This window comes from Rhipicephalus microplus, chromosome X, assembly GCF_043290135.1.
Source record: "Rhipicephalus microplus isolate Deutch F79 chromosome X, USDA_Rmic, whole genome shotgun sequence".
NCBI lineage: Eukaryota > Metazoa > Arthropoda > Arachnida > Ixodida > Ixodidae > Rhipicephalus > Rhipicephalus microplus.
In genome coordinates this window covers 411,642,010-411,655,643 of record NC_134710.1, presented here as the reverse complement: position 1 = coordinate 411,655,643, position 13,634 = coordinate 411,642,010, and the positions used below count along the sequence as shown (strand labels likewise).

Here is a 13,634-nt window from a genome sequence, read left to right as displayed (position 1 = left end):
CCTTCTCGCAATGTTCTTTGAGCCTTAAGAGTGGTTTCCATGAAGTTTTCTTTCGTCGTTGACAATGTTTAAGTGTACGTTGACATTGTAGTTTCTTGGTTTCGTCGACTTGCTTGGGGTGTGACATTGATCGTGGCGCGCCAGGATTCTTAGTGATTCATCCACAGGCTTTTACGGCACCAACCGATGCAGCTATTTTTGGCGCAAGAGAATGTGGGGAGATTCGTGCAATTGAATCTTCTGTATTTATAAACCGCTCATTGTTAGTGGTTGCCTGAAGAGTACTTGTGTCATCGGAATTCGCACCTGCACTTTTGTTTTCAATGTTGGCAGTGAGGTTGTATACTGGAATGACGTCGCTTCGATCTTGTGATTGATGAACACTAGACGCTTCCGCAGAAGACTTTTCTTCACAAGATGCTGATTGAGAATGCTTCTGTCTTTGTGGAACTGCTGAGCTGAATACCAAGTCAGTTGGCAAAGTATGCATGCGGCACGAAGTATTAAATGCATCTGGGTCATCAATAGTGGATTCAATTCTTTTATGCAGCGAAAAGTTAAGCATTGGCAATATTTGCTTGGATGGGAAACCAGGTGGAAGTTTGGGCCTCGTAGACAAACGGCCCGGATGTCTTTCCATGAGCAGATGGCTGACTTCGCCTGACGGGAAATATATATATATATATATATATATATATATATATATATATATATATATATATACATGGTGAAATCATGCCATCTAAGAAATACACAAAACATCCCACCCTGTATCAAATATGGCTAAGGGAAACTCAGGAATTGCGTTTAAGCTTTGTACAGTACCGTTTATCTTTGCGCATATTACGCACTCATAAATGTGAACACATTTGGCTTCCCACTAATTTTGTTCTGAACATGTTCGAACACCAGAAACGGGCTCTGTCACGCTCCTGAGTTATTGCAACTATGGAGTCGCCTTTGAACGCCTGCGTTTTCGAGGGAATCAAACCAGGATCAACCTTTCACATCGCGAGTAGCTCTTCAGTGATAGCCCAGTTACCATCGAAAAATTCCCTTACGACCACGAATAAAAACGTAGATCACACTACACAGATAATGACAAAATGCTGATGGCGTCAGACTGCCCAAAGTTACAAGAAAATAGGCTGATCGTCTTAATAACAAGAGGTGGACGATTCCGCACACCATTCACTGACCTTCCCAGATGCCGTACCACCGGCGACGCCAATCAGGAACGGCGTCTTGGTATCAAAGCCGCTGAAACTGTAGTAGCCCACAGCGTTCACCTCAGAGCCGCACTCTTCGGACATTGCTTTAGGTATGCAGCGCAGTAAGCAAAGGTCGAGTTGCACTCTTTCCACTACGGGCTTTCTGTGGGCAGCTTCAACGATGGGCTGTGATCACAAGGCCCGTGTCATGTCCAAGTGATCCACAAAGAGCGAAAACTGCGCTCAAATTACGCTGTCACATAATATTCCCGCCACTGCGGATGGAAACAAGTTAGCTGGCTGGCCTCGGCTCTCAGCTGCACCAATTATTCGAGATTATCCGCATTCGTTATAGCGACAGTTGACGGCAAAATAAGGACTGGTAATGTGTTGATGATGGTGATAGCTGTTTGAGCTTCAGCCATGCTTCAGCTGTTGTGTACGCAACTTACGTATTCATCCGCAGAAATACAGGTGATCGGACGCGACGAGGCCAACGAGACCGGCGAAGCGATGCGCCTCGGCGATCTGCCGGGTGAGCTGCAGCAGGCGTTCGTGCGCGGGCAGTGCTGATAAAATGTTCGGCGGCTGTGCTCCTGCGCTGGTGGTAGACATCTCCGGGTCTTCGTGCTAGCCGGAGGAGCAGAACTGCGGCTACGAGTCCGAGGTCTTGCGAGTGAGCCGCCGACGATGTCGTGACCCTGCTTGCCGCACGACGAGGACATGTCCACCTACAGGACAAGGCATGTAGATACCTTAGAAGTGTGGCAGCTTGGGCTGGTTGGTATGACATGACGATAGTTATAGCTCGAGAACAGAACCACGATACATGTCCTTCTTGACTCTGTGTCGTCGTTCTGTTCTCGTGCTATTACTATCGTCATGTAGATACCGCAAACAAAATGTAACTGATCTGTAGTGTATTACGTCAGCCTGGGGGGTCGCTGTGTACGACAAGAAAAAGGGGGGCGTCTTCGCGACCGCTCTGGATGCCCCGTGATGAAGCGCGCGGTTTTCCTCGTGACCTTTCCGTTGGCCGCTTTTCGAAAAACTCTCCATCGCATGAAACGTGCTTGCATACCAGTCTTCAACCTCTTGTTCCCGCAGTTGTGCTGGCGATAGTCTGCGGCATGCTTTAATTGGCTACTCAACATTCTGGCAGTTTGTACAAGTGGAATATTACTTTGTGCGAGACCGGCTGATAGAATACTAAGCATCTTGCGGTAGTGCGTCGACAACCAACGTCAAGCGTTTTAACGCAAACTGAATTTCCGTAAAAAAATGGCATACTGAACAAGCCTCGAATTAACGGTGATCGTCATAAAGGGGATTATATGTTCGTTATTTGCGTGCGCCGTGCCTTGAGGTGTCGCATCTTTTCAGCGCGAGTATTGGGTTTCGACGGCGGTCAGCGTGAGAACGTGCAGTGTTGCAGACGGGGGAGGCACAGACGTAAAAGCGATCGCTCTCGGTGCCTTTCTGTCGTGCCGCTCTTTTTTTACACAAGCACATATGCTGGCGCATGACATTGTAGTGTTTAATGTTGGAGTGCACACATCTGTTGAAGCACTGACCTCCTAATATGCTGGCAAAGAAAAAAAATAATGCTTGCAATAACGCATGTATTGTTATAATTTTTTTTTCTGCCACAATGGTGCAGGGGCATGGCTTGTGCAAGGGACTGGTGCAGGTGCATACTAGCGTGCTCATAGAATGTCATTAAAGCTTGTCTGCGGTAATACTAAAACAAATAGTAACATAGCGCAATGTTAGTACATGTCGTTCCTACGTCAAAAACGGGAATAATGGAAATTGTTATTACATGCCACAATTCAAGCAGGGAACGGAACAGTGGTTTTAATCTGCCTGTTATGTTTTCTGATGTGTGTTCACTCTGAACAAAAGAAGAAAGAGCTACTTTTAAAAATTTGCTTGTTGAGGCAAATCCAGCACAGGGAGGTTGGTTGGAGCCTTATGCCACGACCTGAGGCAGTGTCCTGTAAAATTTCATTGAATAGACTGCCCATTTCGGTGTATGCTGGCTGGGTTACTGGCAGTCCTTTAGTATACTGTCCACCGAGTACAGTGCTGTCGCGGCCCAAATACAAAATCCGTAGCCGGGCCTGCTAAAAATCAGCAGATAATGTGAAAACTGCATGGATTCATTAAGTATCAATTTAATGGCATAAATGTAATTAATTACTTGTGTCAGTAAGTATTTTATTTATTGTTAGTTATGAAGCACTCACAGAAATGTTGTATAAAATAAGTATGATAGATATTTTTCACAGTCGCTAGAGCACCCATAGCGGCAAGAGCCATTTACGGTTGACACGACATGTGGTGTGTGTATTTCTTCCATGGTTTGCTCTGGTTTTCGCGGGCCTGTGGCCTCCGAGAATGTGCACCGGCATGTCTCGGAGGCCATGTGCAACCAAAAATGTTACGAGTGCTTGCCGCTTGTGGCGCAGTCGAAGTATTTTTGGTGAATGCGGTCGTAAATCTCTAAGCAGAGAGCATGGGGTTGGAATGTTTGCCTCCAGGATTTGCTAATGGACATTGCAGTGGTTGTTTGCGAGCATTCATTGAAAGTGGTGAATTCTACAATGAGAACAAACAGCTATGCACATCATGTCACTCCTTCCTTATGTAATGGCCTGAAGATTTTAGTAATGATGTTCAGTTGCTTTTTTAAGTGATATTTTTCTTACAGAGCCTTCTGAGCACTTCAAATTGACAAGTATGTGTTCTGGGTAGCCATGGAAGCTTCTTGAAGCTTTCCAGCAACTGTTTTAGAGACCACCATAATAGACGAGCAGCTCGTTGCACCTCAGACTTGTAGACACACAGTGATTTTGCCAAAACATAGGGGGAGGGGGGTTGAGACTGAAAGAGATGAACAGACGCTGTTTCTGCAGCCCTCATTTGAGGCCTGTGCGAGTGGGTGCATTTGAGTCTTCTGTGCTCAAGTGTGTGGCTAATCTTCTAGGTAGGGAAGAACATTTCGGCAGACGCCAGCTGCCCTTGAGAGGGGGTTGATAGCAGATGCAGATGTCGCTACTGAAAAAAAAATCTAGGAACTTGTAAAAATTTATAGAATTTTCTTTTTATTCGGGAATCCGTTGGTAGTCAAGAAAATCGGATCTACTGACAAATCCGTAGATCTTGTGCCACTGACCTAGTGGACTGTCTGATAGGGGTATTATTCTGTTACTTGTCACAGAATATTGCCCCTACTGGCAGCGTTCTGGTGGTATTAGTGACATTCTGTGGTAATCCACTTGGTACACTGTTACAGAACATCACGTTGCTGTTTTTCATTCGCAAAGAAAGAAATGAGGATAACTAAAGCGATTGATTATCAGAAATGGCATGTTATGGTAAGATGGGCATACTCTCTTGTGGCATTTCTAAAACCAGCTGTGCCTGCCATGGTGGCTTAGCGGCAAAGCTCAAGGGTGCATGTTTTTTCACTGCCATGGCATCTCGTTTTCAAGAGGACAACGCCTGTGTCTGTAGACTTGCAAAGTGGGTAACCCATGTTGCTCAGATGAAATCGGAGACCTATTGGAGGCTAGTGCAGGCCAGGTTGGCATGAAGCAATGACCGACTGTCGAAATGCAAGAACATGAACAACTGCAGTGATTGTTTAAGCAGCTAGAAAGATGTGAGGGGATTTTCGGTGACATCTGTCACATAAACCATAAAATAATGAAAGCGATCACTCCTTGCACACTCTGGCACAGAAGAGCACCAACAACTGCAGAGTCTGTTGTTTCGTGCATATAAGCACTAATAATATGAGTGCATATTTTCTGAACACATTTCTTTTGCACAGTAATTTCTGTGTATAGGGTCCCCACAACACTTTTCGAAATAATCGTCAAATGGATTAATTAAAATAGCTGGTCTTACGAATCGATTGCCGCAAAAATTTGTTTGATCCGCGAAGTACGAACAGAGTTGCAGAGATTTGTTGCACGCTTCAAGTGCTTTCTCCTTCCTCTCTTACCAGTGAGCGCACTGAAAGCTATGAAGGATGGAAGGGAGGCGCATGAAAATGTGGCGAGATGATGAGTCCTCTCGTCAGCATGTGCTATTAGCTAGAGCACTTTTTTTTTTTCAAACGTGTCGCTTACTTTCAGTGTTATCATGAGCGCAAGGGCACGTCAAAGGCAAAGTTTATTTCACCAGAAAAACTCTGCATATTCTTCATAGCTAAAACCTGTGCTAGACAGCTTGACTTGGTCACTGAAGACCCTTACATTGGCAGCACATCATGTTTACAGTACAAATGGGCATATAAGATCGTACTTAAACACATGCGAGTAATACTCATTAATCTCTGTAATAATCATTAATCTCTGCAACAGTTCCCCAGCTGTGGAAATTAGCAAACGTCGTGCCTGTATTTAAGTCTGGAAACAAGCAATTAATACCAAATTACAGGCCAATATCTTTACTTTCTACCAGCTCTAAACTTTTGGAGCATATCATTCATAAATATATTGTAGAATACCTAAATGCACACAATATACTTTCCCGATCACAGCACGGCTTTCGTGCTTGCTATTCTACTGTTACACAGTTGCTTGAATTTACGCACGACGTCGCTTCTTCTCTTAACGACCGAGGACAGATTGACGCCATATTTATTGATTATTCAAAGGCCTTTGACTTGGTTTGCCATGCTAAACTTTTAGTTAAACTTCGCACATTTTTTGGTGACAATAAGCTAGTTGACTGGATAGCAGATTACTTGCGGTCACGCACACAATTTGTTACGTTTAACCATGTGAAATCGTCTGAAGTACAAATCACTTCAGGGGTGCCCCAAGGTTCGGTGCTTGGGCCGCTCTTGTTTATTATCTACATAAATGACGTAGCAGAAATTATCGGTGACACACAAATTAAACTAAGAATGTATGCAGATGACTGCGTTATCTATAACACCATCTCTAGTGTTGAAGATCAGGAAGCCCTGAACAGTGTTTTTTCATTGTTTTGTAATTGGAGTGAAAACTGGCAAATGTCAATTAATTTCAAAAAAACTGTAGCCATGACCTTTTCAAATAAGAAACAGCCTCTTAGTTTTGCATACACTAATAATGGTGTCAGTCTAGCTCGTGTCACGGAGTTTAAATACCTAGGTGTAACTCTGACAACAAACTTAAAATGGCGCACGCACGTCGAAACAATCTGCAACAAGGCTCTTCGAAAACTTTGGTATCTCCGACGCACTTTAAACAACTCGACAAAAGAATGCAAATTGACAGCGTACAAGACCTTGGTCAGGCCCATACTTGAATATGCGTCGGTTGTTTGGTCGCCTCACCATAAACATGACATAGCTATGTTAGAATCTGTTCAGAAGAAAGCAATAAGGTTTATTTTTCGTCGCTATGACCAGCGGTTCTCGCCTACTTCGCATGCGCATGTTTTATCACTGCAGTCTCTAGAACATCGGCGCACTTGCGATCGTATCATCCTCCTGCATAAGACTGTTCACACAGGCTTGGGTGTTCTAGCGCCCATTTCTTTTGTTGCAGCTTCTGCGCGCCGTACCCGACGATTTGATCCCTTAAACATTACGCCCTTTAGAGCTAGTCTCGACTGCTTTAAGTTTTCCTTTTTTCCGTGGACCGTGGATCTATGGAATGAGCTTGATGGGTCTCTGCGCAGACTCGATGCTCTGCAATTCGAAAAAGAGTTGCGTAGTCATGTATTCTGATAATTTGTTTTACTGTTTGAACATTTGTATTCCACTCCTGCAATGTCTCAAAAACTGAGACAGCAGTATTTGTAAATAAAAATAAATAAAAAAATAAAAATAAATACCCCTGTCACGCGGCCACCACCAAACTCCGTTGGACACCGTCAACGTAAATCTCCCCTAGGGGGTTTAACGGAGAAGGAGTTGTGACAGTGTCACACGGCAGTGACGAGGTTATAACAGTTGCCGCGAGGAAGCTCAGCTAGCGCTGTTTGATTTTCGGAAAGGTATTCTAATTTCATCTCTATTGATCTTTTTTGTGAATCCTCTTTATGCGGTTTTTACAAAAAATCACTATTAAGTAGGTATGCGACTAACAAACCATTAAAAATAATTTCAAATAAAAACGCATTTGCTAAATGTAGCGATGCTGCTGGTGACGCTGGCCACATTGTGCTTTTAGTTATTTTGTTGCCTGTGTACATGCCCGGTACGAAATTTCTTATGCTTCCTTGCCTCGTGAGCGCACATTTTGTGTTCTTCAGCCATGAGTGACACAGCGGATGACGTGAGGAAGTGTTACGATATTACGCTGGTAATGACGTTGATCGGCTGGCGCCGGCCGACCCGACTCGCGTGGCACGGTGTGTAGGGCATCGGTGTTGAGAGTAAGTGAACTCTGGCGGGCGTAAATATATGTAAACAAACACCCATTGTGAATAAGTACTACAACGAAACAATGTTTAATATTGCCAAAATGTATTATTCTTTCACTGCAGCTACTTAGTGCTCGAAATTTTTATCTGACCTCTAGACTGCTGGGGACGAGAGTACCTCGTTTCGCTCCGAAGGGAGATCGTTGAACATCCTTTGCGAAACGCTCCATTTACCTTTGTTTGTGTAAGGGTGGCCGTGTGACACGGACCGCATCTTCGTTGTCGTAAAGACGAGGGAGATAAACGGTCTTCGCGGGTGCCCGTGTGACAAGGGTATAACATTGTAAGAGTTGCAGTTAGGGTTACATCAAGTATTAAAAAATAGCATGCAGTTATTCACAGTAAAATTTGCACAGAAACAGCATAAGCAAATACAAAAAGATACTGTAATTGCAAGATATATGTGTATAAGAAAAGCATTCTCTAAAACTTCAGGTTTACTGTAATTACAGAATTTTACTGAAAAACATGTCATGTAAAAATTACAAGATAGAGAATAGAAATGCAATATGACAAGGTAAGCTAAAGTTTGCACAGTCAAGACATGAACGAGAGAGCTTCAATGAAAAAAAAATCGTGCAACTGCCAGTATGTAGCAGTAGTAAGTTCGGCATAATTATTTAGGTTGGATGGTAAATTATAGCGCAGTGCTTGAAAGTTGTAGGTGGTGTGGTAACAAGGAATAAACCAGGTAAAAGTATGTTGCATACGCAAAGGAGTGGCAGCATCCTGTGACAGCCTGTGCAGTGCACAATGCTCAAATCATCTGATAGCACTGCACATTGTGTGTATAGTGTGACCATTTTGGTTTATGGCATCATTTTTTGATAGAAGAGGGTACGATTCCTACTTGACTTTCAGAATTAATTGCAAACTTGAAGTCGTGGCTTCTGCTGTAATATTTAGCTCGTATGTTTTCAAAAACTTCTACTAGCAATGAGCAGCATTTTCTGACCATGCTGAAAAAGTGTTGCAGGGCCCCTTCAATGCCTGGTGCAGAGTTTCTTTCCAACTTTTTTGTTTTTAGTGCACCTCTTTCAGACGTACACTTTCTCTTGTAGTGCATTAGAACATGTACAGTTTGGTGGGCCTACACAATTTCTTGAGACTGCAATGCAACTTTTAGTCTCCTAGCCAATTGGCAGTGAAACTAAAACTTGTGTTAGATACTACGCACAGTTTCTACACACTAGGTGATTGCATTCAACATTGTGTGTGCAGTTCAGCCTGTTAGTTTGCTTAGTTTAATTATTTTGCCAGTGGGTGTGTAAAAACCTGATTCTGCAGTCTGTTTTTATTAGCCCAGAACAGAGGAGTAGCCACTCATTTTATGAGTGTCTGCTCCTCTGTTCAGCTTTCCTGCACGCTTGTGGGCAGCAGAATGTCGAGTTGTGTTTCTAACATTGTGTTAGTACGTCAAAACTACTCGTGCAAGAGAAGAGTGTGTTGATTTTTTTAAGGAGGCACTGTAGTGACAAAAGTGGCTTATGATTTTATCTATAGCTATCCATCCATTCAAGTGACCTGAATTGAGAAACCGCAGCTTGGTGCGCACAGATATTATAGAATGTATGACAATTGCAGTAATACCTGTAATGTTTGCCACCATCTGTCCTTGCACAGTGCTCATCTATTCGAAATTATTTTAGTAATAATGGAAGCAGGTTCAACTGATATAATTTTTTAGACTGTAAGTGCACTACTAATAAAGTCTGCACAAGTGAGTCAACGACCATAAGCAGTGTAGGATGAAGTATATTGTTGCATCTTGGCAATATTCTGGCCTGTCTGCTTCCAGGGTCCATGACTTGCAGAGGCTCTTGGAGTCTGATCGTATTGACACACGGAGGCTTCGCGAGCTCTGCTTTCAAGGTATGCGCACGTAACGGCTCATGTTGGAGCTTTTGATGTGGAAAGACTTGTGACAGGAACAGTCTTGATGAAATTTGCCCATGGGAAATTCGTAGATAACAAAGTCATCGTGCAGTCCTTTGTTGGAATATCTCGTGTAAGTATGCCAGTGGGCTTTGCCAGTGTGCTGAGAACATGGATTCTCATATAAAGGTATTGTTGAATCTAACAGTCCAGTTCTCGTAACCAGGAACTATGTGGTATGTCATGTTGCAGAGGCGGACTTGAAATACAAAATTACTTCTGCATTAACATTTAAAATACGCAGGTCGCGAGATCAAATCTCGGCTGCAGCGGCTGCATTGTCGATGGAGGCGAAAATTTTGTAGACCCGTGTCCTCAGATTTGGGTGCACGTTAAAGAACCCCAGGTGGTTGAAATTTCTGGAGACCTCCACCACGGCGAGGCGTCTTTCATCATATGGTGGTTTTGGGACGTTAAACCCCACATATCATCATCATTGACATTCAAGATGTTGCAATCACAGACTGTGGATTATAGTATGTAAGAATTCTGATGTAGGCAAGTTCCTTCAAGTTCGTTGTGGAAAATTGGTGCAGTGATGCGCTCAAGTTTGTAAAGAAAGTGAATAGAGGGCTGACGAAGCAGTAGATTGACAAACACGAGTGCTAACTATCAATAGAGTTTATTGGTCACTGAAAACACTCGTGCACACGCACACGTATCCATGTGTTTGTGTTCAAGGTAATATTTGTACCAAACGTGCAGCTGAAATGAGAGTAACATATAGTTGCAATATGATATGTCTGATAAACCCTGTATCATAGACACTATTCGCATTGTTCACCTTGGTTGTTCAGCAGTTACGGTGCTCAGCTGTGGACCTGAAGGTCGCACGTTCAAACCCAGGAGCTGCAGCCACATTTCAGTAAAGCTGAAGCTAGAGGTTCGTGTGCTTGGCTGTGTCGGTGCATGTTGGAGGACACCTGATTTTAGAAATTCGACACTCTCTACTGTGGCATGCCTTGTAAACCTAGGCTGGTTTCAGCATGAAAATCCCCAGATACACTCAAACCTCATAATAACAAAGTTGCATCGTACACGAAAATAAGTTTGTTATATCCAGACATTTGATATAAAGCTATATTATTAACACTGTATCTGTTGAAAGACTATTTTTCATTTACTTCGTTATAACCAGTATTTCATTGTGTCTGGGTTTTGTTATATCGAGGTTTCTGTGCATCATTACTATTGTTGGCATAATTCTCATTGGCAGCTCATATAGCAGTAAGAGTCGTATTGGCATAGGCTCAAAAGCATGAATTCCTTATGTAGAGACACTGATGGCTGTTTCCACATTGCTATATCTGATAGGCTTTCGAAATTTCCCACATCCCTTTATCATGATGATTAAGCACATATCTTTTTTCAAACTATAGCCTTTGGCTGCAACTTTTGCAGTGCCACGCTACCTTTAAGGAGAGTGATAGCTTTTTCCGTCGCACTGCATTTTATAACTTGTCTGTACGTGACAGTGAACTGGATAAGAGCACAGCTAGACAGGTGTGATTCTAGAAATCTGTCCTTTTCTCGGTTTGCGAAAGCTGTTGGCAAAAAGTAGGAAAGCAGTTTCAGAGCAAACTAGATGAGAAAGGGCAAATGAACTGAGCAGCTCTTATCCCATATTAGTGTAGGGCTTATCAAGGGAAAAAAAGAAATTCATTCGGGATACAGTCTTCATGTAGTCTTGTCAACTCGCTACAAGGTCAGCCATACCTGTGGGCTGACGAATCACGTCTCAGAAGAGCATCACAAAAACAAAAAATTTAGGTACGAGCAGCAAAGCGTGAAAAGAAATTTGTGGATTGCCACGTAGGAGTCATTTTTTTTTAAAAAGTTCAAAATGCCAGGGAAATTCATACTAAACATTTTTCCTCGCACATGTTGCTCAACAATAAAAATAACAAAACATATACAGTAGATTCTCATTGAATGGAGCCTAAAGGGACAGTGTTAATATGCTTCACTTAACATGGGTTTAGTTTATTGAGAGATCAATATGAGTGCAGAATATAAGTACGAAAGCAATCATATCGGAGGAATTTGTTTGATTTAAGGGGAGATGCGAGTCAAAGAGCAGGACTTTTTCCAAATTACATATTTTTGTTTTTATTTGCTTTGACAAGAACAGTCTCTACTTTCACGACAAAAAAAAACCTGATAATTGCAAATAAGCTTGAAGTAGGTTAAAATCGCTTTTAAAGTGCACAAGGTGGCTTCTAAAAACTAAAAGGAGGTCCTTGTCTAGAGTCCCCTGGAAATTGTTAGATGGTTGCTTGCCTTTACATTCTGCATGAGCAGTTCCCGCTAAAGCCACATGCTCAAATAATAAAGATTGCCAAGCTTTCATGATTGAAAAAATAATCTTAAAAAACATATCTTTTCTGCGTAGATGAGCTGTGGCTTACACCTTTAAAATGTGTTTTTATCAAGATCTATTTTTGGCAGTTCCTTGAGCTTAGACATCATGTTTTTGGTATTTATGATAGCCCAATCGAGATGAAATTTCACCCACATATTCAATAACCTGTGAAGGGTGAAAGTATTTTCTTTAACACTTGATACGGCTGCTGACCCGCAGGTCGCGGGTTTGAATCCCGGCTGCGACGGCTGCATTTCCGATGGAGGCGGAAATGGTGTAGGCCCGTGTGCTCAGATTTGAGTGCACGTTAAAGAACCCTAGGCGGTCAAAATTTCCGGAGCCCTCCACTACGGCGTCTCTCATAATCATATGGTGGTTTTGGGACGTTAAACCCCACAAATCAATCATTTAACACTTGATATGGCCTTTATAATTGTTGGGAAACTAAAGTGAATAATGAGAGATGGCTGAGAATTGTAAGTGTTCTCACATAATTTTTTTTGTCCATTAAAATGTCTTATATGCACTTTCATAAAAGTTATTTGCATTCTACAGTCAAATTACAGCAATATGAGCCATCAGTGGCTGAGAGCCATAGATGTTTCGCATTTGTCTTCGCATTTCTAGAAGTCCTTGAAATCACTTTTTCAAAGTGGTTTAGCTACAACGAGCTTTACAGTGACAGCTTGAAAGAGTTTGTTTCTTCCTTGAAAAAAAAACAAAAAAACAAAAGATGTCACTGGGCTGCGCACAACATGGTCCGAGCCTCACCAATCAAGTGACCAAGTTTTTTCTGCCCACCCATTCGCGTTTTTACACAAAGGCACTCCACAAGGAGTGAGCACCTACCCATGAAAAGAGGAAGCCCCTGAATGTCATGTGCGTCACTTAGGCTTGCAGCCCAACGTTATGTGGGGCACTTATGCACTATAAAACTTTTTTTCTTGGCGATAAATATAAGACGTGCGACAAATTACGAAGAATGCATTGTTGTAAACAGATAGCGAAATGCATTGTATGACCTGTGTGCAGAAAATAAATGGTTTTCATTCTGATACCGCTCGTGATTGTCGCCTCTCAGTCTGACGTTACTAATGATGTGGCATTATTTACAGATTAGTGCTTGAGGAAATTACGGTTCGCCGTGGAAGGTGTTGCAAGCAATGGCTCACAACTGAGTTCATCGTTCCACTCTTCTACCACTTTACATCGATAAAATGTTTCAGTGCGGTCACACGCTCACTTTCGGCACATTTCATATTTCACGGCATATTCCAGTTCAGTCGTGCACCCACGTAGGCATCCTGTAATTCCAGAATCTAATGAACATATTTTCTCGGTCGCCATTTAAGGCCATGCACGAGCAACAAAATATATTTTAAATGTTTCACATTGCCCGCGCGCGTGGTTGATTCCAGTCTCTGGGCAGCGCATCACCGCCTTGGGTGATGTGCAATTGTGTGCCAGCGCCACCTGCCAGTTTCCTCCCAACGCGTTACACACTAGCCGGCGCGTTCATCACACTTTCTTATTCTAGCCACAATAACAGCAGTGGTTTCTAGTGGTAGAGTGTACTAGAAGTGTTAAGTGGCGTGACCGCGCCTCGCCCCCTGATCCCTTCCGCGTTGCCCGCAGCGGCGGCGCTGCAGTTGAATAGTACTGAAAGAGCCGCGTGCAGGAACTGCTATGCGCTTTGG

General features: G+C 42.9%; 2 protein-coding genes across 10 annotated transcripts in view; one reads left to right on the top strand and one right to left on the bottom strand.

Moving 5' to 3' along the window:
• The window catches only part of Uck (Uridine-cytidine kinase), a 104,080-nt gene extending 102,144 nt beyond the window's left edge, over positions 1 to 1,936 (bottom strand). For 5 of the 7 annotated variants that reach the window (XM_075880274.1, XM_037413280.2, XM_037413283.2 and 2 more), the window contains exon 1: positions 1,664 to 1,936. In XM_075880274.1, coding sequence (XP_075736389.1) covers positions 1,664 to 1,936 — 273 coding nt within the window. Of the gene's footprint in view, positions 1 to 1,199; positions 1,580 to 1,663 lie in introns of those variants that run through there. The other 2 variants (XM_037413284.2, XM_037413285.2) reach the window with 2 other exon arrangements.
• Positions 1,817 to 13,634, top strand: part of LOC119160984 (TBC1 domain family member 13) — an 87,721-nt gene continuing 75,903 nt past the window's right edge. For 2 of the 3 annotated variants that reach the window (XM_037413279.2, XM_075880271.1), the window contains exons 1-2: positions 1,817 to 1,954; positions 9,439 to 9,512. In XM_037413279.2, coding sequence (XP_037269176.1) covers positions 1,935 to 1,954; positions 9,439 to 9,512 — 94 coding nt within the window. In that variant the 5' untranslated portion in view covers positions 1,817 to 1,934. Of the gene's footprint in view, positions 1,955 to 7,831; positions 7,924 to 9,438; positions 9,513 to 13,634 lie in introns of those variants that run through there. The other variant, XM_075880272.1, reaches the window with a different exon arrangement.